This window comes from Trachurus japonicus, chromosome 19 (genome assembly GCF_045865225.1).
Source record: "Trachurus japonicus isolate A0001 chromosome 19, Traja_1.0".
Lineage (NCBI taxonomy): Eukaryota > Metazoa > Chordata > Actinopteri > Carangiformes > Carangidae > Trachurus > Trachurus japonicus.
The window spans coordinates 6,512,042-6,538,945 of record NC_140925.1 but is presented as its reverse complement, the minus strand read 5'-3'; the positions used below and the strand labels follow the sequence as shown (position 1 = coordinate 6,538,945).

The 26,904-nt window shown below is 40.6% G+C and overlaps 1 protein-coding gene across 7 annotated transcripts in view; it reads left to right on the top strand.

Moving 5' to 3' along the window:
• Positions 1-26,904, top strand: part of LOC146967258 (ankyrin-3-like) — a 167,762-nt gene that overhangs the window by 8,762 nt on the left and 132,096 nt on the right. For 2 of the 7 annotated variants that reach the window (XM_085762433.1, XM_085762415.1), the window contains exon 1: positions 12,557-12,966. The exons of the other annotated variants lie outside the window; for them this stretch is intronic. In XM_085762433.1, coding sequence (XP_085618559.1) covers positions 12,901-12,966 — 66 coding nt within the window. In that variant the 5' untranslated portion in view covers positions 12,557-12,900. Of the gene's footprint in view, positions 1-12,556; positions 12,967-26,904 lie in introns of those variants that run through there. 7 annotated transcript variants of the gene reach the window in all.

Sequence of the window (26,904 nt, the reverse complement as noted above, 5' to 3'; positions counted from 1 at the left end):
CAGCACACTTTACACACTGACCCATTCATACATCCCTCCTGTACTCACACTAAAGCGACAGCGTCTTGCCTAAGGACACTTCTACATGCAGACTGGGAGAGCCAGGGATTGACCCATTGACCTTTGACCCCTTGAAGTGTTTAATTTATGGGCTGTAATGATAATTTTGTGTTTATATGAGGTCTTCTAATTAGACATCTTAGTTCCCCCCCCAAAAAAATTGTTGGCTTTGGAAGCGTGTGGGCTCGGCTGACATTACAGAAACATTACACAACTTGCGATCGTTAAGTAATGAGTTAAAAATGCCAAATTCAACATTGAGTGAACCAGACCCACGCGTCTCTATCTACATTTGAAAACAATGAAATCATCAAGAGCCCGGCTTCGTCCAAAGCTGCTGGGATGAAAAGAAAACTGATGTTACCAGAGGCCCCAGAGACGAGACGAGAGCATCGTATATTTGTCGAGGAGGAGGAGGAGGAGGAGGAAGAGGGGGAGGAAGAGGAGGAGGGCTACATAATAAACCAGCGGGGGCTTCAAGGATAGATGGCTCAGTGATGAAATAATGGACGGGAGCTCGGTGGTTAAAAAAAAAGAAAAAAAAGTGAGTCATGATCAAACTTTCCGGGTCCTATCGGCGTGCGGCGGGCTGGGGTTGGCGTGGCGATGAGACCATTTTAGGCGTGGAACCGTGTCCTTTTCTCAGCCATTAGCATTGTGTGAGCGGGACAAAGATGGATTGTAAATCAAGGGAGGATGGAAAGTCTGTCTCTTTGTGACCGGCGTTTGTGTGTGTCTGCTTTTTCTCAATAGTCGTGTGTGTGTGTGTGTGTGTGAGGGAGGGATTCCTTCTCTTCTGTGTAAATGAGCCTCTTTCACTTTAACAGGCCTTCATTAACCTTTACATCTGGCTCTTGTGTGTATTTGGGTGTTGCAGGAAGAGGTTCATCTGATTGGTTATAGTTAAGACGAGCAGATCACCACTCCCACATATACAGTAGTTGCCCTCAGGTGACATAGCTGATCTATTTCAAAGGCACGTTTCCTATACTATACGCACTGCAGCTTTAAAGCTCTGTCTGTCAGCTGACAGAGGGTGTGGAGGGAGCGGATGCTTTTCAACCGTTTTGACAAGGACTTTGTTTGAAGCTGCCAGCTGGTTCACTTCATGGGAGCATGGGATACGGCTTGGAACAGATCCATGATTTTATTTACTCATTTAAGACTGAAACATCCTTTTCTTTTATGTAGGACTTAAAAGGACTAGTTTGTAGATTTATGATAATCAAACCAATGTCCATGTTTATATTACGTCTTTCAACTTTATATAGTTTTACAAAAACAATCTCATATCACACATTAAAAAGCATGACATTAACTTTTCTCATACACTGTTTATTCTGTTTTATGGTTTATTTCATCATAAGTTTAACATATGCCAACACAAATCTAAAAAAAAATTAGCAGAAAGAAGAATAATCTTATATAATTTGCAGCTCTTTTGCAAGATAGAAGTGATAAACTGTTTATGTATAACTCTGTTAATACTGAATTTGGAAAGTCCAGTTTTTCTTACTATTGCACCTGCAACCTGGAACACTCTGCAAAACCATCTGAAACTTATCACACTTTTATCATTAGGACAATTTAAATCCATAACTGCATCTTATTTTACCTCCAACTGCTCCTGTTTTTAACTAGACGTCTCTGTTTTCATTTTATCTTTGTCACTTTTACTTTTGATATTTCGTATTTCAGATATGCTTGTATGCTTCAAACGTTTTGTGTAGTATCTTGTCCTCAAATGTTTTGTGTTTCATCTCGGCTATATTGCAAATAAGGTTGCTCCTCAATATATTTCCGAGTTTAAATAAAGATTAAAAAAAAACATAAAAAAGGTTTGATAATAATAGATGAATGAAAAAGCAGATGGTCATTTAAATATATTAAAATATATAAAATAAATATATATAAAATTAAAATATATATTTGCAGTTTTCCCTGAACATAAATTGGAATATCCTTATTACGTTTATAGAAAACACTTGTTTCCTTCAACATGTACTCTATTTGACGTTTTAAATGATATTAGTCGGGGTATAAACTTAATTTCTAGTAGACGGGGTTGTCTCAGGACATCTGTGTCCACCATGAACTTCACATGACTCTTTGAGAAAATGGGGTCAAACTCTGTGAATGAAGATGTTTGTGAAGACCGAGACACAGACAAAACTATTAGCTCTATTGATGTTGTGCAGTGATGTCGGCCGATGCCAGACGAACGACGTTCCCCTCTTCTTTCTGAAGCCTCCTCACAGTTTATGGGGTCGTCATGGAGAAGTCATGCCACGTTATGGTTGTTACCATGGGGATTCATCTATTTCCATGGCAATGCCTTGGCAACCAAGTATGAATTCAGACTAATTTCCTCCTGGCTGTTCATTATCTTGACTCCATCCAAAGATATCATTAATATGCAGAGAGGATCACTGGCGGTTTGCACGAGGCTCAGTGGAAACCGTCTGAACTGTGGAGTGAAGCTGCTCTTCGCCTGCTGAGCGGAGGAAAAAGGAGGGAGGGAGAGGGAGGGAAAGTTCAGGTACAAACAAATCACAGAGATGACAGATGAGAGTTGGGTTTTTTTTTCTTGGCATCATTCACACTGATCTTATCAGGTGTCTGTGGTTGGAGTGGCATTCCTAGATTATCAGCTTTGTGGAGAAAGTTGAGAAATCAATTGGCAGGAAAACACATTTTGTTTCACCGATTAGATGTGAGATTGCAGCTGCCACTCGTCTGTCTCACTGTACTTCATTTAGACAGTTGGAAACCTGAAAATCTGGACTAAACGCTCTGCACATTGATTTGTTTTTACCTGTCACAACTCACACTGCACCTGACCTCCTCTATAAAGCATCAAGCAAACAAATGCATTTCACTGTAAATGCTCCAGATCTGCCCCAGAATTGTTTTTCTGTAGTTATTCCACGATCTACAACCCACAACTGCAGCGACTGCAACAAGTTCACACCTGCGCTCCAAAGGCATTTCTGGAAATGGGGTGAATCAGCAGAAAGGGGAAAGTGCAGAGACTGTAAATGTGGTCAGAGTTAACAAAATATAGTAATTACACAAATACAAAGAGCTTCACAGAGTGATGAATCACAGTATGAGGGAATACAAGTCTGGTCTTCTTCCATGCAGCTGAAGCCGGACGCTGCTTAGCTCTCATCAGCATCTATGTCACTATATACGAACCCGTGGACAGTTACTGTACAAGAGCTGTGGACAGTCGCACAAAAAAGTGGACAAATCACAGGCTTTAGTGCAGAAAGAACAGCACCCGACATGTCTGCAAATAGATAAACCTCTGGATCCCTGCGACACAAAACATAGCAGCAAAGCGTTTTCACACAAATAGAATAACTGTCATCGTCCATTAAAGCAGCTCACACTCACCGGACGACAGGTGTTAGCTCGAGAGGGACCCGCTGATGATCCTACATTTGGAGAATCTCACATTTCTATTGATTTGCTTTGTTTGCCGTCACAAAACCTGTCGGTCGGCTTTTCTCAAAAAACGGCTCAAATCAGAAATATAGATTGTGGTGTGTGGTGAAGGGGAGAAATGGACGTCCACAGCCAAAACAGAAATGTCCAACAGTTTGCACCGATCTACCACAGCCGCCCTTTAAGAGTCTTGCATTAATTAAGAATCCTATTACCCTGACCAACCAAAATCTACAATCATTTGATTAATTGATAACAAATAGGAAGATGGACTGATGAAGTAATAGTTTTATAACTATTGTTGTACCAGAGATTTGGGATCGCAGCAGAGAGGTCCTTAAAAATTGTTTTACATCTGTCTATTATACAGCACTTTGTTTTCAGCTGTGGTTGTTTTTAAAGTGCTAAATAAAGTAAAGTTGAGTTGAGTAGAGTTTGTGGAGTAGCTGATGGAGGTTTTGGAGCTGAGGACGTCAAGTTTGCAGTTCCAGAGTCTGAAAGTTCATCGATAAAATCTTCAAATGAATCCTACATTTTTAACTGAAAACCAATGAAGAGCCGTTCTGCTGCATTGTGGACAGGCTGTAATTTATGTAAACTCTGCTGGTTCAGACATGTTTAAAGAGAGTTACACCAGAGGAGATAAAAACATGTGCGATAGACTCTAGATTCTCAACCAGATAAAACAGGACTGATCTTGGAGAGTTTCCTGATCTGCAGGAAACAAGACAGAACAACTGAATTCACATACTTGTTGAGGCTGAGCTGGTTATCGTAGATGATTTTGGGATGGCGAGCCCACGTCTAAACATAACCTGCATCAGGGCCAAATGGCAATTTCCTCCAGTTTTACCAGTGTTCAGTTGCAGGAAGTTCTGGCTCTATGAGTCCAATAGCATGAAGCGCCGTGGAAACAGAAGTGTCAGTTTCAGGCTTTTAACATTTTGAGAGAATCAAACTCCTAAACCCTGTGTGAGTGGCTCTTGCACAGCTTATACCCGTTCATGAGAAGAGCCTTTATCTCCCATCGGTTTGCCAGTTTTTTACGAGCAGCGATAATGGAGTGTTTGGTGTTGATGACGTTCGCTCAGACAAGCAGACACAAGCCCATTGGCTGCACCGACTGCAGAGGCAGTTGGGATTCATAATAGAGTAACCCATGACTGAGGATGTTTGACACAACCTGCAAACATGATTTAACTCAGGGGATGAATCATGATGAAAGATAATAAGATGATCAGTTCAAGATTAATAGCAATAGTTTGATACTATACTTACCTGTCAATGTGAGTTCAACCACATGCACGCAGGAACTTGATTTTGTGGCTATAACAGCGAGTTTGGAGACCAGACATGGTCCGACATGTGAATTTTAGAGTGTATTTTGAAATGAAAACTATTTGTATAGTTGATAATTAATTGATCATTTTAAGAATTTGTAGGTATTTTAATTTATGAATGAGCATGACTCCTTTTTTATTTTGCAAACAACATGACGAGGAGAACGGCTTCTCGCGCCAATGTTAAACAAAGGTTTTTCATGAAAGTGACAATAAATTGATTTGAATTGACTTGAATCGCACAACCAACATAATGACATTTCATTTCTCACAGTCCACTTCATATATTTATTTTATGTTACGACCGTATATTAACGGATGTATTTCTGCGGTTCTTGTGGCGTGGAAGTGTTTAAAGCAGAAGTAAGTGATATATTTGTGTTAATATAAGTCTTAAATAGTTCTATCTTCCGACAGCAATCACTTACATAGAGTGTTTGGACCGAAACACGGGTCTGTCAGTCCCTCTGCTCTGCTCTGAGCCGAGGAGAAAACATTTATCGTATCCTACAGTTTTTATCCAATGAGGAGAGAGAACGGCATGCAGGGCTGTGTGTGCAGCCAAGGGACGCCGTGAATGTGGTGACGTAGGGACGAGGACTGTTATGGTGCGTTCAAGGAAACTCGTAACTCGTGTTTTTCCGACCTGTGAAGTCGTACCAGTTCGATCTGGTACGAGTTCACGGGTCGGAAGTTACGAGTGGCCGTTATAGTGACTTTCACAGGTAAAACAGGTCGGAAAAACATGAGTGGGTTGCCTGGAACGCTACAAAGTCGTAAGTTGTGACTTGAAGCTGTAATTTACGGTTTCAAAAGCCGGCCTGGAACGCAGCATTAGCCAAAATGACCAGATCGCTTACTTCTGCTTTAATGGTGGGAAGCAGAGTGAAGACTAAATTGCTTAAAAATAGTTTATATCCTGAGGTTTCAGCCCCATGAAAAATAGAAATGTGCATATAAACAATTAAATATAACCACCATTGATTTTTCCTCAATATTTTGGAAAATCACCATTTCCAGGTGCTCATGGACTAACTGTGTGTGTCTCCTCACCACTTAATTGTCCTTACATACATCCGCCAGTAGGCCTACACACACACACACACACACACACACACACACACACACACACACAGTCATCCGTCAAAGGCTTGTGAGGTCAAAGTTCACGCTCTCTCTGCACATGAGAACTCCGTTGTGTTTCCCGCCGCGAACTTGCACACGATCGCCGCCGTCGTCGCTGCGATGAGGAATGTAACATACAAACCTCGCAGTGTAAACATGTGGCTAAATATAGACGGACGGCTTTCTTCTTTTTCTCCTTCTTCACTGTGTCTCCTCCTCTGTGATCCCGCCCAGCTGTCTGTCTCCTCGCTCTCCGTGAAGCTGCTGCATTAAACCATAACCGAAAACGATTATCGCTCCAAATTTCCATAATCATTTAAATATACAGTATACCTGCATGCACCGGACATCTCGTTACTCTGACCCATTAGCGAAGCCGGGGCGCTCACTCTACTCTACTCTACTCTACCAGCCCCTATCTCTCCTGCTGCAGCCACCAACCGCCATGTTTGCCTATAACCAGTCATGGTTATGGAGCACTTTACTGTACGGCTATAAAGACACTCCCTCTTCCAGTAGGCCTTTAATGGCTCACTGAAAGAGAATATTGGCTTTTAAAGTATTGTGTTACCCCTGGGTGTGTGTGTGTGTGTGTGTGTGTGTGTGTGTGTGTTGTATGTGTGTGTTTGGGCTGTCGTATTGAATAAAGGCCGAGCAGTGAGGAGACACATCAGAGGGACAGGGCTAGAAAGAGAGAGAGAGAGGTGGGTGTAAACAGAGGGAGGGTACAGTGTCTGCTGACATTTTAACGTAAGATACAGAAACCAAGTGTTATATACTGCAGTTGCTCACAATATGACAAAGAAACAGTGATGTTAGGTCTTTCCTAAATCATGCAATTTCAAATTTTCTCTTGATATGATGTAGTGTTGATTGGATATGATCATGCAGAAGGACAGGATTATTAAAAAAAACAAAACATATTGATGGCTTTATTGGTTTAATTTCTCGCTCACACCTGCCAGTGAAGGATGAAGTCATTGTTTAAGATTGATTACCAGAAATAAAAAGTGTTCAGCTGTGCCACAGACAGTTCAATAAGAAGTGAGTAATTCATAGTGGAAGAGCAACAGAATTAAATGGGAAATGTTCCCATTTCACACACCAGGTCTGAGCGAGCATGTGAAAAAAAGAAAAGAAAGAAAGTTGTCAAGTTGTGTGAAAAGTGTGAAAATGATTGTTTGTTTTTCAGCAATGTCGTTATTTATTTTAGAACAATGAAACTCATGTGATTGCACCTACACACGCAACATACATATTCACACCCCCAACCCTGCAAAACAAACATACTGTACCTCACCCCACCCACCTATATATGAGACGTTACACTGAGCAGATTGCAAAAAATTCACATGAATGACTAAAAAACTATTCTAAAGAATAAGAATTAAGGCAAAAAAAAAAAAGCATATGAAGTATATGACACATGTGTAATAGTTGAGGGCCACTGCTGCCTGGATTAAAAAGAAATGAAGAGGTTATAGCCCACCTTCTGTATAATAGTACCTGAAACTTTAAATTTAGCTCACTGTGAAAATATTAATCTGCATCTTTCACATGAATGTCTGTGATTAATAAAAATCCAACTACTGTATATGCATGATGAATAAAACACTTTTAAATGTGCCATTTTGCATAATGACTACTTTTAAATTTACATTTGACTCAGATCTCAGTGCTTCTACTTTAATTTAGATTATCTGAATGTATGTATATACTGTAGTAGTAGACTACACAGGTGGTTGTTGTTGTTGTTGTTGTCATAGCAGCCAGTGGCCACCAGGTGTCAGACTAAAGTCTTCAGTGAAAACAGGAAGTGCAAAGCTTCCGTCTCTCCATTTAAAGAAAAGTGGCACATAAAATACACAAACTGTGATTAACCTTGACTTCACCAGACCCAGGTGAACCACTCTGCATTTTAATTTACTGACACAGGGGTTTGTTTATATTATATCAAAGCTTTATTTAAATATGGAGTCTGTGTGTGTGTGTGTGTGTGAGAGAGAGAGAGAGACGTAGTGAAATACACAAATTTAATGTGATTGTGTGTATTACTTAGAATAACCACGCTGCATACAATCTGAATGCCTTTGCTTCTCTGTGGATCTTACAGTTGTAATTGTGTTGGGCAAACTGGCTCACATTGGTGTAATCTACACACACACACATGCACACACAGCAATAATCCACAGTGATTTGCCACCAGAGGTTTTCTTCTCTTTGTCCATTATTGATAAAGAGGTGGTGGTGGTGATGGGGGGGGGGGGGGGGGGGGGTGGGTGATGCATGTTTATTCTGCTCGACCAATAGAAATCCATCACTCCTTAACCCCCCACCCACCCCCACCCTCTCTTCTTTTTTGTTCCACCAATTTTTTTCTCACCAGTGAACACAGAGACTCGTTTGTCGCTGTCAGTCTTTCCTTCCCAGTAAGGAGCGATGTGTGTGTGATTGACAGCTCTGGAGGAAGAGACAGCTCCACGTCTGGCAGCTTCCCTCACACAGACTGAGGGGGAATCCAGTGATTCATCCCTCAGCTCGTCTCCTCCACGTCCCGCTTTTATCCCTGAGTTACTCTCTGTTCTAATTCTAAATTCGGCCTCTGATCTAATCACAATGTATAAACATATGTATACATATATATTAGGGATGTCGAGATTACTTGTTTTCACAATTAATCACGGTATTAAACGTCACAATTATTTAATCGTAAAGATTTCTAAATACCGTCACTTTCCCAAAAAAATTATGTCAGAACCATATCGGCAGATCAGCACCAGAGTAAAGAATATTAGTCCATTTTCCTAACCTAACATTGAATTGGTAGGAACTGAAATGTTAGCGTGTCATTTGTGATTAAAATAAACAATTAAAAAAAACGTAAACATTTGATACAGATGATAATTAATGACTTCAAAACCGTATTTTGACTATTTGATTTTACACATTCATATGTTGTGAAATTAATTAATGCATCATAATAGTGATAATCGAAATACCAAAATAGTCCTATTTTCCGTCAGCAATCACTTACATGAAGTATTTCAGCCTAAACACGAGTCTCTCCGTCACTCTGCTCTGCTGTAACCCGAGGAGAAAATGTTCCTTGTGGGATACAAGTGTTATCCAATGAGGGGAGAGAACGGCATGAAGGGCTGTGTGTGCAGCCAAGGGATGCGCGTGAATGTGGTGACGTAGCACGAGGACCAATTGATGCCTGACAAGGGCGGGGGCTGCTAACTCATGGTGCGTTCAAGGAAACTCGTACTTTGTGTTTTTCCTTCCTGTGAAGTCATACCAGTTCGATCTGGTACGAGTTCACGGGTCGGAAGTTACGAGTGGCCGTTATAGGGAACTTTCACAGACAACAGGACGGTAAAAACACGAGCTACGAGTTTCCTTGAACGCACCAAGTCGTAGTTGTTTTGGAGGTAAATACAGAGACTGTTTGCTGAAAAACTGCCCCCGACAGGAACGCGCATCAGTGGTTTTGCATGAATTTCTCTCTAAAACAACTCTGTCTGGTAACGTTGTGTTATTATCTCATAGCGTGGTGAATGTGCAGGTCACAACTTGTCCACCAGAGCGTTTTGGAGTTGTTGGATTGTGTATTTGATGAGTTTGATAAGGAAACCAAGAAATCCCATTAGCCTCCGTAGCGTAGCTCTGAGCAGCTCGCGGCTCTGCTCCACCGTTCTAAAATTAGCTTGCACCGACAATTAAAGGTAACGAACCTACTGCTATGACTATAGGGATTATGGCAATGGGCGAATTTGCCAAAATGTTGAACTATCCTTTTAAGCAGCATTTACATTTGTGATTTACATCATGCTAAATGAATCATTTTTGTATTTGGGGTACGTATCATACAAATATTAAAACATATAATACTTTATGAATACAAAATTGACCAAAAAGTTGTAGTTTCCACATTTAATAAAAGATTGCTCTAATAATAATATCGACAAACTGCTGTTAAATCACATGAAGCCCAACCAATAAATCGACCAGCTAATATCACTGATTCAACTTTATGATCATTATGACAGATGTAGCCTCTGTAGCTGCTGTTGAACTGCATTGTGTTATAGTGACAGGTGTTGATTTTATTTCACCCTCTGCGTTTATATGAATGAATAACAGAAACATATCTAATGTCTAATGTAACACAGTTCAGCAGCAGCCTCCAAGACGATCACATGGTTGGAAAAAAAACACTAATGTAAAAAAAAACCTCATGAAGGAGGATTTACTGCAGGACTGACTGCATTAGTTTAAGCTCAATGTACCTAATAAAGTGAGCGTAACTGTAACTGGGTTTATAAATAACAAGAAATTGCATTACATGAATGCCAAAGATATGTTTGAGGTCATTTACAAACGGTGTCTACGTTGCATATTTTGTCCTCCAGAGAGCACTGATGGGTTTATTTTTCAACCGTGAAAACCATTATTTAATGAACACATTTAATTTTCCCTCTTAGAAGATTTTCCTATAGACATATTGTGCATCAGATTCTTTCAACTCATGAATATCAATATTATCATTGACTTTCAGTCGCTCAGGCTCCATGTTCGGTGATAACGTCTGACGCCTTGATCCAAGTTATTTCTCCAGTCTCGTCTATTACTATACCTCACTGAATGATTCGAGTAGCAGTGATTGGCTGAGTAGCGTCACATGACCTGGTTTTGGAGTTTGGTCCATCTATTACTACTAACCCCTGATGTGACCACTTTGTTGAATGATATAAAGATATCGACATCCATGTATTTTTTTTTTGAAACATCAAAGATGGGAGATTGTTCTTAGCCGAGCTTGTGGAGAGTATGAGCTAGTCTGATATCAGCTGATACAAGGTCAAAGATCTGATACTTATATTTACATAGTCTGGGACCGTTTAGTTTTGGTGCGCAACCGGAACCAGGGTGAGAGAGACAGGCCTTTCCGTCAAAATAAAAGCACCAAGCTAATAAAATGCAGTGAAACTTTTTAATTTAAAGAATATTACTTTACAAGAAAATCCCTGAGCCATTTAGTTAACCTTTTTATTTTATTGTATTGAATTGTATTACAAGTTATTGTCTATTTTATAAGTTTTATGTTGGTGAACACTTTTACTTTGGTGAATTTGGTGAATTCCAGATCTGCTCTCAAGACCAGAACCAGAATCCAGACAAAATTCAGAGTGAACAAAATCCAGGCTCTTCTCCTCTCTGTATGAAGAGCCTGGTGACGTGAGGCCTAATTTTTACATAAATGCTGATAATATATGTATTGAAATAACAGCAGATGTATCATCTTGATCCAAATACTGGAGGTCCTGCTTAAATTATTGAATAAAGTAGATATATGTGACACTTGAAATTGAGCTTTGTCATCGTTTGGCTTCCCATGAAGTTACTCACATCATTAACAGTTAATCTAATTAACGTTAGAGTTGGAGTCAGTTTTACCGATCAGAGAAACAAAGACTGCACGTTGGCTAAAAAGCTGCTATGTTTTCATCCCCATTTGCTTATAAAGGAAAAGTGATAAAAAATTTAGAAATTTCCCATTTACAGCCTCAACTTCAACTCTGATAACGAGCAACACTAGCATAGCACGCTAAAGTGGAGAAAAATCACAGAAGGAGATCGGATGTCTGTTGGCTTCGTTGGTATCGACTCCTCAGACCGACCCACACAGCTAATGTTAATTAGCTGCAGCTAACTACATTTGCCAGTGACAGTTGACATTCATTTCTGGTGAAATCACTGACTTAAAGCATCCTGTAAGGACAGTAATGGTTCTGAGTTCACACTGTAAGAAAATACAGAATCAGTTAATAATGTTATAATTAATATTTCTGCTAATATTTGAAATATGGACTCTTTTTTTTTTTTTTTTTTTTAAAGTATATTTTTTGGCTTTTCATGCCTTTATTTGATAGGACAGTTGAGAGTGTGACAGGAAATGGGAGGCAGAGATGGGGGGAATGACATGCAGGATAGGGCCGTCCGACGCGGGACTCGAACCAGGGCCGCCTGCAGCGAGGACCATAGCCTCAACACATGGGGCGGGTGCTCTACCAACTGAGCTAAACTCCGCCCCATGGACTCTTTTTTTAATTGTGATTATAACAAAAACAAACTCAATTTTCATAAGATAAACTCATATATCTTGCGTTTTTCAATTCAAAATAAGAGTTTAATTAACAATATGATCTACATTTTTTGTAATAACCTGTTGAATAAATCTTCTCTACATCTCTACACAGAAACACACACTCACACACACACACAAACACACACACACATACACACACACACACACACACACACACACACACAAAACCTGCCGATGAGCTGGTATTGATTGCTATTAATACTCGAGCCCCCGTAGCTTGTTGCTGCTCTGCTCTCACTTGTGGAGTGTGTGGGAGGCAACCACAGCCATGGACAGGTAGAAGTGAAGAGAGAGAGAGTCCGTGTGTGTGTGTGTGTGTGTGTGTGTGCGTGCGTATGATTGTGTGTGTGCGTATATGTGTGTGTGTGAAAGAGAGAGAGAGAGAGAGAGAGAGAGAGAGAGAGACTGAAACACAGAGAGAGAAAGAGCGAGAATGTGCGTCTCTCCATCGCTCCAGCCGGGCAGCCTTGTTGGCACCACTCCTCGCGGACAGAGTGTGTGTGTGTGTGTGTGAGTGTGTGTATATATATGTGTGTGTGTGTGAGTGTGAGTGAAAGTGGGTGTGAGCTACTGAGCGAGTTGGTCGCTGTGCACGTTGAGAGTGGCCGCCACTCCACTCTTCTCCGTTCATCCATGCTGGATTAAAAGAAAAAAAAGAAAAGAAAAAAAAAGAAGAAGCCTTTTTGGACTCGTACACACAGCTGTTTGGGACGCACACACACACACACACACACGCTCGCTCTCACAGCTGCTGAAATGAGCGAGGAGGTTAAAGAGAAGGCTGCGGGGAAGTCGGCTCATCGGAAGAAGAAAGGAAAGAAGGTAAAAGAAACACTCAGCCTGACTTGGGTTTGTAAACAACATGGTGTGGCTGCTTCAGCTGAACGAGCCTCAGTCATTCAGACAGAAAACACAAACCTTGTTGTTGCTTTCTTTTTTTTTTTTACTCGCTTTAGTCACCACACAAATAAAAAGTTAGACCAGATTTCCTTTTATCTGATTGTTTTCATGTCTGTTTTTTATTATTCTACTCTATTGTTCTGCCTTTTGGAAGTTGTGCATTTGTGGATTTCGATGATGGAGAGCAGCTCTTTTGTTGTGGTCACCGTCAGCCTTTGTTAACCGGTGATTTGATGACAGAGCACTATCTTTGCATAGCAGGCGCTCTGATGGTTAGTCCGCTTTTTGTTCCCCAGCCACTCAATTAAAACGGGTCAATTAATTCATTCTGGATGTAAAATTCTTTGCTCTGATGTTTTGCACGTGCACAGTTTCTGGTTATTGATGAAGCAAAAACATGTGTGTTTATATTTTGATTTGTTTGTCATGTGTTGGATTGTAGCTGTGACTGCAGATATTAAACACCTGTTAACATGTTAATATTCCCAATGAGAGCAGAGGATGAGAAATGAAAGAGAGGGATGAGGTTTTGGAAAAGGGGAAAATGAAAGGATGAGAAAATGAGGAGAGGAGGGGGGGTTGGGTGCTGTAAAGGGGTTAAAAGATGACAAAGCAAGAAGAGGCTGAGGAGGAGAAATGATGGAGGGATAAAAGTATAGGAAAAGAGAAGTGAGGGAATGATATCAGATAGCATCTCTCTGTTTGAACAGCTGTGATTGGTTGCAGGCTGATCAGCCAATATCAGCAGAAATGAGCCGATATCAGGCCAATGATTTGTTGTGATGGTGATGCGGAGAAGAACCTTCCCAGTGCTTGTTCAGTGATTAAAATGGGTTTTTCCTGCATGGGCTTGGCAAACATTAGGATGGAGGATTTACTGTATAGTCCTACATTAGCCGGCTGCCTGGTTGGATTGTGTTAATGTGTGTGTGTCTGTGTGTGTTTAGCCTTTATTTATTCATTGTACAGTATGTCACCAAAACACAAATCCACACCGGAGAGAAAAAAGAGAAAAGAAACGCAAAAACTCTTGAGGAAGTGCCCATTTCCTGTCCATGGGAGTAAGATGACGACTTGACTTTTGGCACCAAAACAACACTTTCTAAACCTTACTAACCCGAGATTAGATTTAAACAACTCATTTTAGATATCACCTAAACACAAACTGTCTCACAAGAACTTAAAACAACAGTCTGAAGGAAATGCAGTGATCATTTACATAACAAGCTGCTGTACATTAACCCTGCTCAAATTTCAACTCTCATTAGTAATTGTCATTTGTCCCCATGCTAATAGGCAATTGCTAATCGATCGGTTTGTGTTTTGATACTTTGAAGAAGAATCCGATACCCTTGATTATTCAGTTGTTCTGTAGCGAACAATACTGTATCTCCTAGAGAAATTGAATTTGGATGGATGAGCCGAAAAGTTTTCAAAAAGACTTCAGGAAGGAGTTTTTATTTATTTATTTTGAAGTAAACGTTTGATTGTGTTAAAACCACAGGTTCTTGTTGACTGATGATTAAAATAATGAATGACAGTGAGCAGGATGTGACGTCAGGCTCTCAATCGATCAGAGACATTAATCCGCTCATCAAAGCTCCATAAAGTTCAACTCGTGCACAGATTCACTTGGCTCCTGTGAGCGGATCCACTAAACTAATGATTCTGTTAATTAATTAATTGATTTCACCGCAACCTCGACCTTATTAAAAGCTCATGTGACAGGTGAAACTCTGACTCTGACTCGCTTAGAGGTCCACAGTGTTGTTGTACGTTTGTTGTGTCTGTATATACAGTACAGTAGAGGAAGTGTGCGTTCTTTGCAGAGCCTGCTGCTGTGAAAAAAGGCTGCAGGGTAAGCACCTTTATTCTATAAGATTCAGCCTTATGTTTAGTCAGCTGTTCTTAATTGTGTCCCTGCACACACATATACACAAATATACATACACACACCACAGTCTTCTATATTTATTCAGTGTAACAGGTGTTTTTCTTTCTCCCGGTGGACAAAAGGAGGCAACATACAGCGTGTATGATTTAGTGCACCCCGTTAATATAGAAGCTCCGTCCTTCGGAGGAGAGTTTACATCTGTATATGTTGAGCTATTGGGTTAGAGCTGAGATTAATGATTTCTTTTTGTACCACAGAGAGAGGGAGAGAGAGAGGGAAAGAGAAAAGGGAGAGAAAGGACCAGAAGAGCAGAGGAGGAGTCAGAACAGAAAAGGGTGGAGGGAGGGTGAGGAGAATGAAATGCCAAAGAGGAGCGAGTCAGGAGGAAGGAAGAAGGGGAGGTGCGGAGGAAAGAAAGGAAAAAAGAGAGAAAGAAAGAAAGAAAGAAAGAGAAGAGAAGGAGGGGGGGCTATAATGATAAAGTGTGTAGGGAGAGAAAAGGGAGGAGAGGCGGGAGCTGGGATGATAACCTCACGATCGTGTTGTGAGATGGCGTCTGGGCTGATGAGAGATGACTGTTGTGTCGCTGTGATCCTGTGGGGAAGAGACAGTCTGGGAGTAATGGGAAGGAGGGAGGAGGAGGAGGAGGAGGAGGAGGAGGAGGAGGGGGAGAGAGGGCAGCAAAAGCAGATGAAGATGAAGAAGAGGGGAGTAGCTAGAGGAAAAGGAAAAAGCTTGATGATGGCTTTGTTTTTGGGAGGAAGGCAGAGGAAGAGGAGGGTGGGCAGAGAGTGAAGAGGAGGAAGATGGATGGATAAATAAAGAAAGGAAGGAAGAGAGGCTATTAAAAGAGAGAGCAGACAAGATAAGTAGAGAGATCAGCAGAGGAGAACGCAAAAGGAGACGAACATGTATTTTTTTTTTATGCTTTGATGAGAAAAGTGTTGCCTCCGCTCGTCTCCACCTGTTGCTAAGGACACGGCGTATCTGTGGTGATGATGATGATGATGATGATGATGTACCACGGTAACAACAACAACAGTAGCAGCAGCGCTGATGTGCATGACAACACGGCGTTATGCGTAACCAGGGACCATCAGATAGAGGCCGGCTGGATGCTGCTGGGATGTGATGGGATGTGATGTGGGTGTGTGTGTTTTACAGGAGAGAGAAAGAGATGCTGCTGAGGCCCACGTGTCAATAAACAATAAACAATAAACAATAAACAGAGTTGTTGTCCCAGCTGAGTGGTTATCAAACAACTCAGCTCATCTCTGTCTAATGCAACTCAGACTTCGACTTCCTGAGTCGAATTGTTTTATCTATGAGCGCTGTGATAATAATAGGAGAAATATGATTACAGAAATTTCATTATCATTTATATGAGCTCCTCTCTGGACATGTTATGTCTTTGGTTCCCGTTATAAAACTTATCAAGAGTTTTAAATTTGAAATGTATTTCTAGAAGCTCGACCAATGACACTGCAGAAACTTTGCAAGTCATGTTTGGATATTTCCTGTATTTATTGTTCATTTATTGGAACCACTACATTACAAAAATGCGTCTGCTGACCTGGATCCAGATTCAGATTAGAAAATTTTATTATCTTTAATTAAATGAAATGAACGAAAGTGAAAAGTGGTAATGTTGTATTTGCAAATTGAAATAACAAACAAAACAGACTGAGTGATTCATTTTGTTGGACTCTATCTCAGACATAGTTGGTGACCAAAATGGTAAATCATTGATGCTATTTTACTTGATTGATACGGTTACTGTTTATTTAACCCATAACCGATATAGCCAAGAACAAGAAGGAGGAAAGGGAAATGTAAAACTACACTGAGATGGTTTTTGTGATTCTTAAAACCACCGATACATCTTGTTATAGTTGATAAAACATGAAATAAAACAGCAGAGAAGTGTGAAAATGGCATTATGTACATCAAGTCACATTTGTAGTTTCTACATTTATTCATAGTCCCGGTTTTTCAATCTCAGCCAAATGTAAAACCAATTCCTAATTTCAATTTTCAGATTTTCCACTACAAAAATTGAAAATGTGCATAAAATCAAGTGAATGGGAACCCACCCACCTACCAACAAAGAGAGAAACGCCCTTCAAAGCTGAATTACATTTACATTATTGTTCTTGGGTTTTTTTTATACCTCAGCTGTAATTAATAAAACCTGTCAGGTCTGTGACTATTGTGGTCGAGACCTATAAGAGCGTAGCAGGTGTGTTAATGGATGTAACTATGACAACCAGAGACCTGCTGGGAGAGGGAGGAAAGTGAGAGAACCAGTTCGGAGCTGTGGAAGTTAGTCATCAGGTGGAGGAACGGCGTACAGCAGCAGCAGCGGCTCCACAATGACAACACGAAGTCGGTTTAGAGCTGGGAATTGTCGGTGTTGACCGGAGTGCGAACTGGATGAACTTGAGTCCAAGATAGATAAAAAACAAATTAATATGGGCTGTCACACACCGTGCATTCGGCCTGTAGATGTGTGCGTGTGTGTGTTTGATCTACGCACATATGCACAGGCTTGGTATGTGTTTTACATTTTTACTATGTAACTCGAAGCCCATCTGGTCCAGTCCTGTAACTGAGGAGGGAAACCGGAAGACGGTGACAGGGGATCCTATCAGGCGATCCACGTGTACCGAGAAATACCTCGACACGGTGCGGTGGTGGTGGCATCCAAATACCAAATAATCTCCTCCATCTGTTCAATATTTATTGCCTGTGTGTCTAAAAAAGGATGAAAACTTGACTTTAGCAGCTTCAGGGGAACCATTTGTACTCATTTACAATCAAAATCGTGAGCACAGTTTGATGTAATTAACATAATCATACAGTATGAATATTTCTGAAGTGTTAACAGTTGTTTCCAGGTAACAAAAAGCGGCTCTATCTGGTTTTTCATAATCACGTCTCTTACTTAAATGAAACATCCCATCTGTCAGAGGGAGGTGAGCAGCACATGTATGCACGCCGGCGCATCTGTGTTTTTGTGCTGTTTTAGTCAGAGAAGTGGACTATCGCTTATGTAACATGACTGCCCACGTTCAGTCATTTCCAACCCACACCCTCTCCAATGTCAATACTGTCAATGCTTTCAATAGGCATGAAGTGGAAGCTCCATGCAGCACACTGGCAATCTGGTTTATACAGAGACACGGTGTGAACAAAACAAGAGCCGTCCGCTGAATTTTTTTACTTTGTCATGACTCATGTCAGATCAATACCAGGTGTCAATCAAGGTCCCCAGATGGTTTATCCTAAAAGTTGACGTTTGAAATTTCAGACAATGTCGCACCTGATCATTATCACCTGTATTGGTGTTTTTTTTTTTTTTTTTTTATAATTTGAAGGCAAGGTCATTTGAAGGTGGGAAAAAAAATAAAATACAAATGTTGATAATCACTGATTAGGTATAGCTAACTTATTAGATTTGTTTATTGTTATAAATAATGTGATAATTTGCTGGTGCATATAATGACATAGTTTAGGACTTGGATTTAACTACTTTCTTGGCTGTTGTTGGACTTGATTCTGGACTTGTTGGACTTGACTTGGTTCTTGTTGGATTTTAAGGAACTTGTTGGACTTGACTTGGTTCCTGTTGGCCTAACTTTGGATTTATCAATTCTTGACTTGGTTCTCAATGGTCCTCCTGACTCTGTATTGGTTGGACTTAATGTGATAATTTGCTGAGTGCATATAATGACAATGACAGTTTAGGACTTGGACTTAACTACTTTCTTGGTTGTTGTTGTTGGACTTGACTCCAAACTTGTTGGACTTGATACTGGACTTGTTGGACTTTCTTGGTTCATGTTGGACTGGACTCTGGACATGTTGGACTTGGTTCTTGTTGGATTTTAAAGAACTTGTTGGACTTGACTTGGTTCTTGATGGACTAACTTTGGACTTATCAATTCTTGACTTGGTTCTCTATGGTCCTGACTCTGGATTAGTTGGACTTATAAATAAAGTGATAATTTGCTGAGTGCACATAATGACATAGTTTAGTACTTGGACTTAACTACCTTCTTGGTTGTTGTTGGACTTGACACTGACTTGTTGGGCTTTCTTGGTTCATGATGGACTTGACTCTGGACTTGTCAAACTCCTAGTTGGATTTTAAGGAACTTGTTGGACTTGACTTGGTTCTTGTTGGACTAACTTTGGACTTATTGATTCTTGACTTGGTTCTTGATGGGTCCTGACTCTGGTTTAGTTGGACTTGACTCAATTTCTTGTAGACTTGACTTATTGATTCTTGACTTGATTCTTGTAGACCTGACTTAAGTTTGAACTTGTTGGACTGGACTATGGACAGATTGGTCTTGAATTAGTTCTTGTCTTCTGACTTGAAAAACAATGACTATGTCCTACCTCTGTAAAATAAACCTGCACCTTTATGTGTCCTGAGCATATTCCTCTGTAGAGGTGATGCATCATTTCAGTGGAAGTACATCAAGTATGTAAACAAACTTATCCAGACTTATCAAGTCTACTAGACTTATCTAATCGTCCTGGCCCTGCAGCCATGTGCTTGTTTGTGATGGCTCCAGCCAACATGAGATTAATCCCACTTTGGAGCTTTATCCTCCTGCAGTGGGTGGTGCTGGGTGGGGTCAGACAGGTTACTCTACACCAGGGTGTAATCCCAGTAGGAATGCCTGGTGCGCAGCATTTCACGGGCACGGAGCTGGCTGCCCTGCCGTACAGTTCACCATTCCTGTCGGCGCTGCCAGGGGAAACCCGATCGGTCCTCAGGCACCGCTACGAGCCGTCGGTCGAGTCAGTCGGGCCACGTTGTACTATGAGCTCCATGCTCAGGAAGTCAGTGATGTTGTATCAAGTCACTCCGCTGGCGTTATGAAAACAGGAGAAGCTTATAGCAGCACGAGGGCCACTGCAGCCACCAGAGAGGTTTAAACATGATTATTTATTTTAATTATCCTTATCACAATCACAACAGGAAGATTGGTGAAGTCTGTCTGACGTTTATGAGTTTTTAACTTTTGAGTGACCCGGTGAAACGTCTTTGACCACAATAACTTAGTGGACTTGTATTTTCATTTCATAAAAATTACTTTTTATTTTTTCTTTTAATCTGAAAAGCACTTATGTTAAATAGTTTATATAAGAATCGATCCAATTGATTCACTGTAAACAAGAATCAAACAGTGTGAGGGTGCAGAGAGGGGATGTGGGTGGTTATGCACATATTGTACCTGCATGTGAACATGCCTGTGTACAGTACTGTATACAGCATGTATAGATATTTTTGTTGCCAATGATGATATGTACATGTTAAAAAGCACAGACTTCCTGAACAGAAATGGTAGAAAGTCTATAACCTGTGCACCAAAAAGGATCCTTCTTCCCAATCTGAGAAGAAGGCAGCGACTTACTCTTAACAATGGATTGGTCACGAAAAGGCCATTCAGGCTAAATATGAGGTTACTGTCCGCTACTGTTTCAAAGGATTCTTTCAATGGTTTGAGGACTCTTCTTTGCTGGAGAGGTTACAGTCACTGGAACAATACACATAGAGGGTTGAGAGCCTAATTCAAGCACCAGCTCTACACTGTAAGAGCGTATACTTTGTGGTGTCGGCTGAGTGTCCTCGAATCCCATTTTCACCTAACAGAAGAAAACGTAGTTATCGAAAACTTCTGAAGAGCCTCAGTGATTACACTCTTATTCATGATGCAGTGTCCCCCCCCCCTTTCCCATGTTTCATTATAAAGGTGGATGTTCCAGCTAAATAAGCAGCATATAGTATAATGAATCTGGTGATAGTGTTTGGGGTGAGAGTTCCTGCCAGCGAGGTCCTCCAGAGCCAACATATTGTGTTTTTGCTGAGGCAGCCGTGGAGCAGAATGCTGCGCTTGGCTCTATTTCTCTCACTTCACAGGAACAGGATGAAGCTACGCTCTGTTAGCATCGGGGCTTGTTGTTCAATGTACGGGCCTTTCTTTTCTACCTCCCCCTCTTGTCTCTCTCTCACACACACACACACACACACATTCATAGACAAAAGGGGGGAGCTCACTGGAGATGTACAGGGGTGGGGGGGAGAAAAGTGAGATGGTAACACTTATTGGCCTGGACTCAGTGACTCGGTTCCAAATGTGCATTGCTGCGTTTGCCTTGTTCAGCAGTTGACTAGGACTCAGCACTGCAGACCTTTTACTTTTTCTTTTTTCTTCTTCCTTTAAGATCTGTGCTATAATCAACTCCTAATCCTCAGAAAGAAAAGGGGATATCTGGACAGCATCCACTTGTAATTACACAGATTTAATCTCCTTTATAAGATCATTTAGTCCTGTTTCCTGCAGATAAATGTAATGTAATGCCAATCGTTGTATTGGCTTGATTGGCGCCCAATGTTAAACTATGGCAGTCAATCATGTATTGGAGCAGCATTTATGTAGGAAATAAAACAATATCAGTCATTTAAAGTCATGTTTTTGGTCACATGTTGAATTAAGTGCAGCTTTATTCACTCTTATTCACTTCACATGATGTTAAACAGCTAAATAGTGAGCTGAAACTCCTGCTAGCGACATCTTTTGTATTGTTCTCACATTTTCATTTGATACGTCATTATAAAGGCTGATTATATCTGTATCTACTGATACTGATAGATCTTTGATATTTATTTTAATGTTTATTTAACAGGGACGATACATACAGTACAACATTGCCACAAAAAAATGGGAAAACGTGATGCATAAGACGTCTATAGCTTCAGCTAATTTGCAGTCTTTGTCCCTGGTCAGGCTTTAGAATAGGATAATACTGAATACATTAAATGCAATGATACAAATACAGTGGATAATACAGTGAATAGGTACCATGAATAAATAAACACAGCTGCAAATTTCAGATTAAAACACAAGTTAAATTTAGCATTAAACATTAGTAAAGTGACAATGACTTGAGAGAAGTTAATGTTCACATTTCTGTTGCTACTTGAGCCAATGTTAATAAGATAAAACTTGCACTAGCATCCTGTGAGTCTTGGTGTGTGCATAAGAAACTAACATTGACTGTCATCTATTTGCATTAAGGAACATTTGCTAAAGTTACAGTTGTCTTCTCATGCTTTAACATCAAATTCCTCAGGATTTTTGAATTTCCCATATTTGCGTCTTTATTTTGATCTTTCTTTTAAAACTTGAACTTCATATCTGGGTTCTAGCTCCCTTCCTTTCTTGTTGGCGACACCTTGTAGCAGCTACTTTATTTTACTGCCGACCTCACTGACACGTTCAATAGCAGGACTCTCTGCTTTATTACCATCACTCTGTCTTGTGGTGTAATGCTCCCTGGAGAAACTTAAAGATAAAGATTATACTGTATCTCATAGCAGAACTGGCCAACCAAGGCCACGGTGCAAGTGGAAGGGGCAGAAAGAATAATTTTGAAATTTGAATGCGTTTTTTTTTTTTTTGTGCTAGTAGGTTCCAGCTCAGCAGTGAACACATTGAGCTAGTCGTCATTTTTATAGCTTATTCCCCAGGCTCGTTTCAGTATATTAAAACCAAACACACTGCTGCAATTTTGATCTTTATTTGATGTGTGGTGCTAGTGTAGCAGGTATAAATGTAATAACCCCCCTCCCTCCCTCTGTGCTGAATAAGGTTATTGCTTCCTCTAGTATAACTTTGTGTCAGGGACGGCAGAGAAATGTATAATGTGCACAAATACCATGTAGCTGGTAAATTAGCTTAATGTCAGAGTGACTGACTAAGCAGCAGCAGCAGCAGCAGCCGGAGAAGGAGCGGCGGTTTGCAGAAAAGGCTGGCGGAGCGTCAGCTATAGATCACTGTTCAGTACCTACACCAGCAATACAGCAGTTCTGCTTCACTTCTGTTATTAACTTTTCTATATAGTGTATGGATCCAGACCTAGAGGCAAGGATTCCCTGAAGGGGTCAGAAGATAGAAAGATAAATCCCCGCACTTATAAGATGAAAGTAATGATAGAAAAGCAGAGGTTCTCTTGCTGTTCCTGCAAAATAAGGAAAAAACTGTGCTTTTTGCAATTTTGGAAATGTGCAAATTGACTTTAACTCATAAGGCAAACGGTTTTAATGCGTTTGTGTTGTCTTTAGTTTGAGTGATGCCAGTGTGATTGAACATATTATTTGAGTGGGTACATTATTACATTAGGTCTCACATTTGCTTTCATATAAATTGAACTGTGCACATTATGTGAGACTAGTGTGTGAACAGACGTCTGTGTTTCTGTTTTGCACATTTACTCTGGTTGCAGTCGCAGGAAGTACAGTACAACAACGCCATTATCACAACAGTGAGTTTGACAATGGGTGCCGTTGCTATCGCTAATCCTACCCAGTCCTGCTCATCATAGGTCGTTACTCATCTATGTGCCCAAACCTGGACCTGAGCCTCCACGTTCACACCTCCTGCTCTCATGCACTTCAACTATATGAGCAGTGTTGGGCACGTTACTTTAAAAAAGTAATTACTTATAGTTACTTGTTAGTTTCCCCAAGGAGTTACTACATGGTAAAAGTAATTAATTACCAGGAAAAGTAACTATTGCGTTACTTAAAAAAAAAAAAAAAAAAGCTCAAATATGTCAAATTACTAAGACTTCTCTCCTTAACCCCCGTTTATCTAGCCTGGCTAACACATGTTCATTTTTTCATATTGAGGCGTGGTTTACGAAAGCCCAGAGCTGTTTATTGGTCGCTACGAATGTCTATCAAATGCGACTGTACGTAGCTTGTAGCCAATCATATCAATCATACCCGATGACGTATGTAGAGCAACAGAAATCCGATGAGGAAAAAAAAACGCCAAACGTTGCTATTTTTTCAAAATAAACTTGCAGTCAAAACTACTTAAAACACTTTCTAACGCTGCATCGAAAGGTAACGCGTCTGCCGCCATGTTGGATCAACAAGCTGCTGTCTTTTTTGATAATGTTCCTGATAAATGTTTGAGTTTAGAAGTAATCAAAGGATAGCAGCACATTACTGATTAATTAAATGGAATGTATTTCAGATCACAGTGAAAAAGAAGACAAAGGCAATGAGACAAAACCAGGGAAAGAAAAACATGGGAAAAGGAAGGAAAAGAATCAAGCAATAGAACTCAACCAGTGGAAAAAAAGGCAAAAAATGTCCCACATGAGGCGAGTTCACCCTGGTTGTTGAATGCAGTGACTTTTATTCATGTCGATGCAACGTGCTAGCATCATTCTTGACCTTTTTCCTCATGTCTGACGCATCACATGTCTGGTTTTCCTCTTTTTGAGATTGCTGCAGACTCCCTGCTGTTTACACTGAGAGTTGGACAGGTGGATGATGATGTGTGTAGCTATGACAACATTAGGCCTCGTGCAGCAGTGTGAGGCTTTCCCCAGTGAAGCTGAACCGGCTATCAACCCCCAAATCTCCAAAGTGCATTCAAGTCAGATCATTGAAACAGTCTTCCAGTACAGTGGCCTCAGGGGGGAAAATACGCGGCGCTGTACTGTAGTCAAGACGATAGACCGCCACCTTTTTTATTCAAATAAAAATCCCAGTTCGAGTCGGGAGCAGACAAGTGTGACACAGTCAAACGCACGGAGCCGCGGAGTTCAGGGACGGGGCTCGGATGAAGGCTAAGTGAAGGTGTCAGATGGTAGTATGATTAGACTAATGTGACTCCGTAGCCATGGCAACAGGGTTGTGCAGAGGGTGATGTAATGTTGTTTTTTTTTAGGGGAAACGTCCACCTCTTTCCCTCCATATTTGTCACTGTGCATCATCCAGTCTTAGCCTCACTTCCCGTTTCTCTTCTCTCTCTCTCTCTCTCTTTCTCTCTCCGCCCGTCTGTATTTTCTCTTCTCTTCTCTTCTCTTTCATCCTTTTGTCCTGCTTTCCTTTCTCTTCATCCACCATTACCCCCCCCCCCCCTCCCCTCCCCTCTCAGTCATGCTCTACCTCTTTCTGCATCTTTCTCTGAGTTTCGAGGATGCTGAGAAGCTGTTTTTTTTTCTTCTTCTTCCTTTACAGTAGAAACTACAAACAAAGGCAGAATTACACAGTGAGAAGTAAATCTTGCAGACGTTTAGACTTTGTTTGCAGACTTACTCTTTTCAGGTATTCAGGATAAATTAGGCTGCACAGGAACGCTGTTGTTCTGCCACAGATCATTAGGATTCCCACAGCACTGTAAGATAAAGTAGGCCTCCCCCTTGTACAGCACTGCTGTTTATTTTAACACTTCAAGCTAACGTTTGTTACCATTGTCTGATATCCTGAGTATTGCAACAACAGTATATTGTGATGTGATGTTTTGTGACTGCAAATTATAAAAAAGTAGGTTCTTGTAGTTTAGTTCAATTCATATTTTCAGTTCACATAATAGATCAATATGCATATTGATACAATATTGCTAAACAAAATATTGCGGTACTATACTGTATTGATTTTTTTTGTCCCCCACCCCATAATACATTCCTTTAAAGGGATATTTCAACATTTTGGCAAATTGGCCCATTGCCATAATCCCTATGAGTAGGTTCATTACTTTTAATTGTCGGTGTGAGCTGTTTTAAGATCAGCGAAGGAAGGACGCGAGCTGCACCGTATTTCCATGTGTCCCTCATCAAACTAAATACACAATCCAACAACTCCAAAAGACTCTTGTGGACAAGTTATGACAAATGAAGCACTCAGAACTACTTGCTTTTGAAGTCTGAAAGTGTCTGAAATGTAGTTCCGGTTACATATTTGCCTCTATAACAACTCATCCACCGACAATTAAAGGTAATGAACCTACTGCTATGACTATAGGGATTATATCAATAGGCAAATTTGCCAAAATGTTATACTGTCCCTTTAAACCAACTATCTATCTGTTACTTTAGCTAATATTAGCTATTTAAGTTACTTACCCAGTAGCTACTTCAAGCTACAGTATCTAAAATAACCAATTATCTATCACATTTATCCAAATGTTTTAACTTAGCCGGCTCTCCAAAGCTAAACAATCAGTTTTTAAATCCTTCCTCACTGTATCCATATTTTGTTTTGCTAAGATGAGCTAACCTGTTGCAGACTGTCTCTAAGTATATTTCCCAAAATGTATTGATTGACTGATTTTGGTGGATTCTTGCACCTTTATTGGTCTTTGTTTTGTTTTGGCTCTGTGGTTCACATCATTCACAGACTTGTGACTTTGAGTATGAAGTGAATGTTTTGTTTTTTGACACAACATGCATGGTGCAGCTGCCTCGTGCATTAAAGGCAGATACATGTGTATATATAAGTGAACAGTTGACAGATAAAACAAGAGGAGGAAGGAGAAGAAGCAGCGCAGTAAAGATGTGAGGAAAGGCAGACGGCCGAGGGGTTTCTGGACCAGGACACTCAGAGTACTGGCAGGTCGCCTGCTGGAAATGCCCAGACTGTTCCTCACACACACTGAGATGCACGTCATCATTGTTTGTGTGTGTGTGTGTGTGTACTACCAGAGTGAAGATGGTGTGTGTGTGCTTACAGTGAACTGTACCATCATCATCATCAATCATGTCCTGTTGCACCGTCACAGCTAAAAGTGCAGGTAACAAACACACACATACACACATACAGTACAGTGCTGTGTAGAGTCCACAGAGCAGCAGACACGCTCTCTTTCTCTCACTGCTTCAATACACACATGTAACAATAAAGGTTGAATTGGTTTCATTGCATAATTAAAGCACAAATATTCGCAAACACCACAAAAACTGAACTGTCAACATCATTAAAACAGTGTAAAATGTTATTGTAGCCAATAACTCTATTAATTTGTGTGAAAACGTGACCTTGTTGTGTGACCTCAAGTGGACTCCTTTGCACCTGACTTCTGTTTCTCTGTTTGTTTTAGAGAAGCATGATCCCAGTTCAGGTTTCCTCCTTAGCTGAAGATTATTTAGATGAT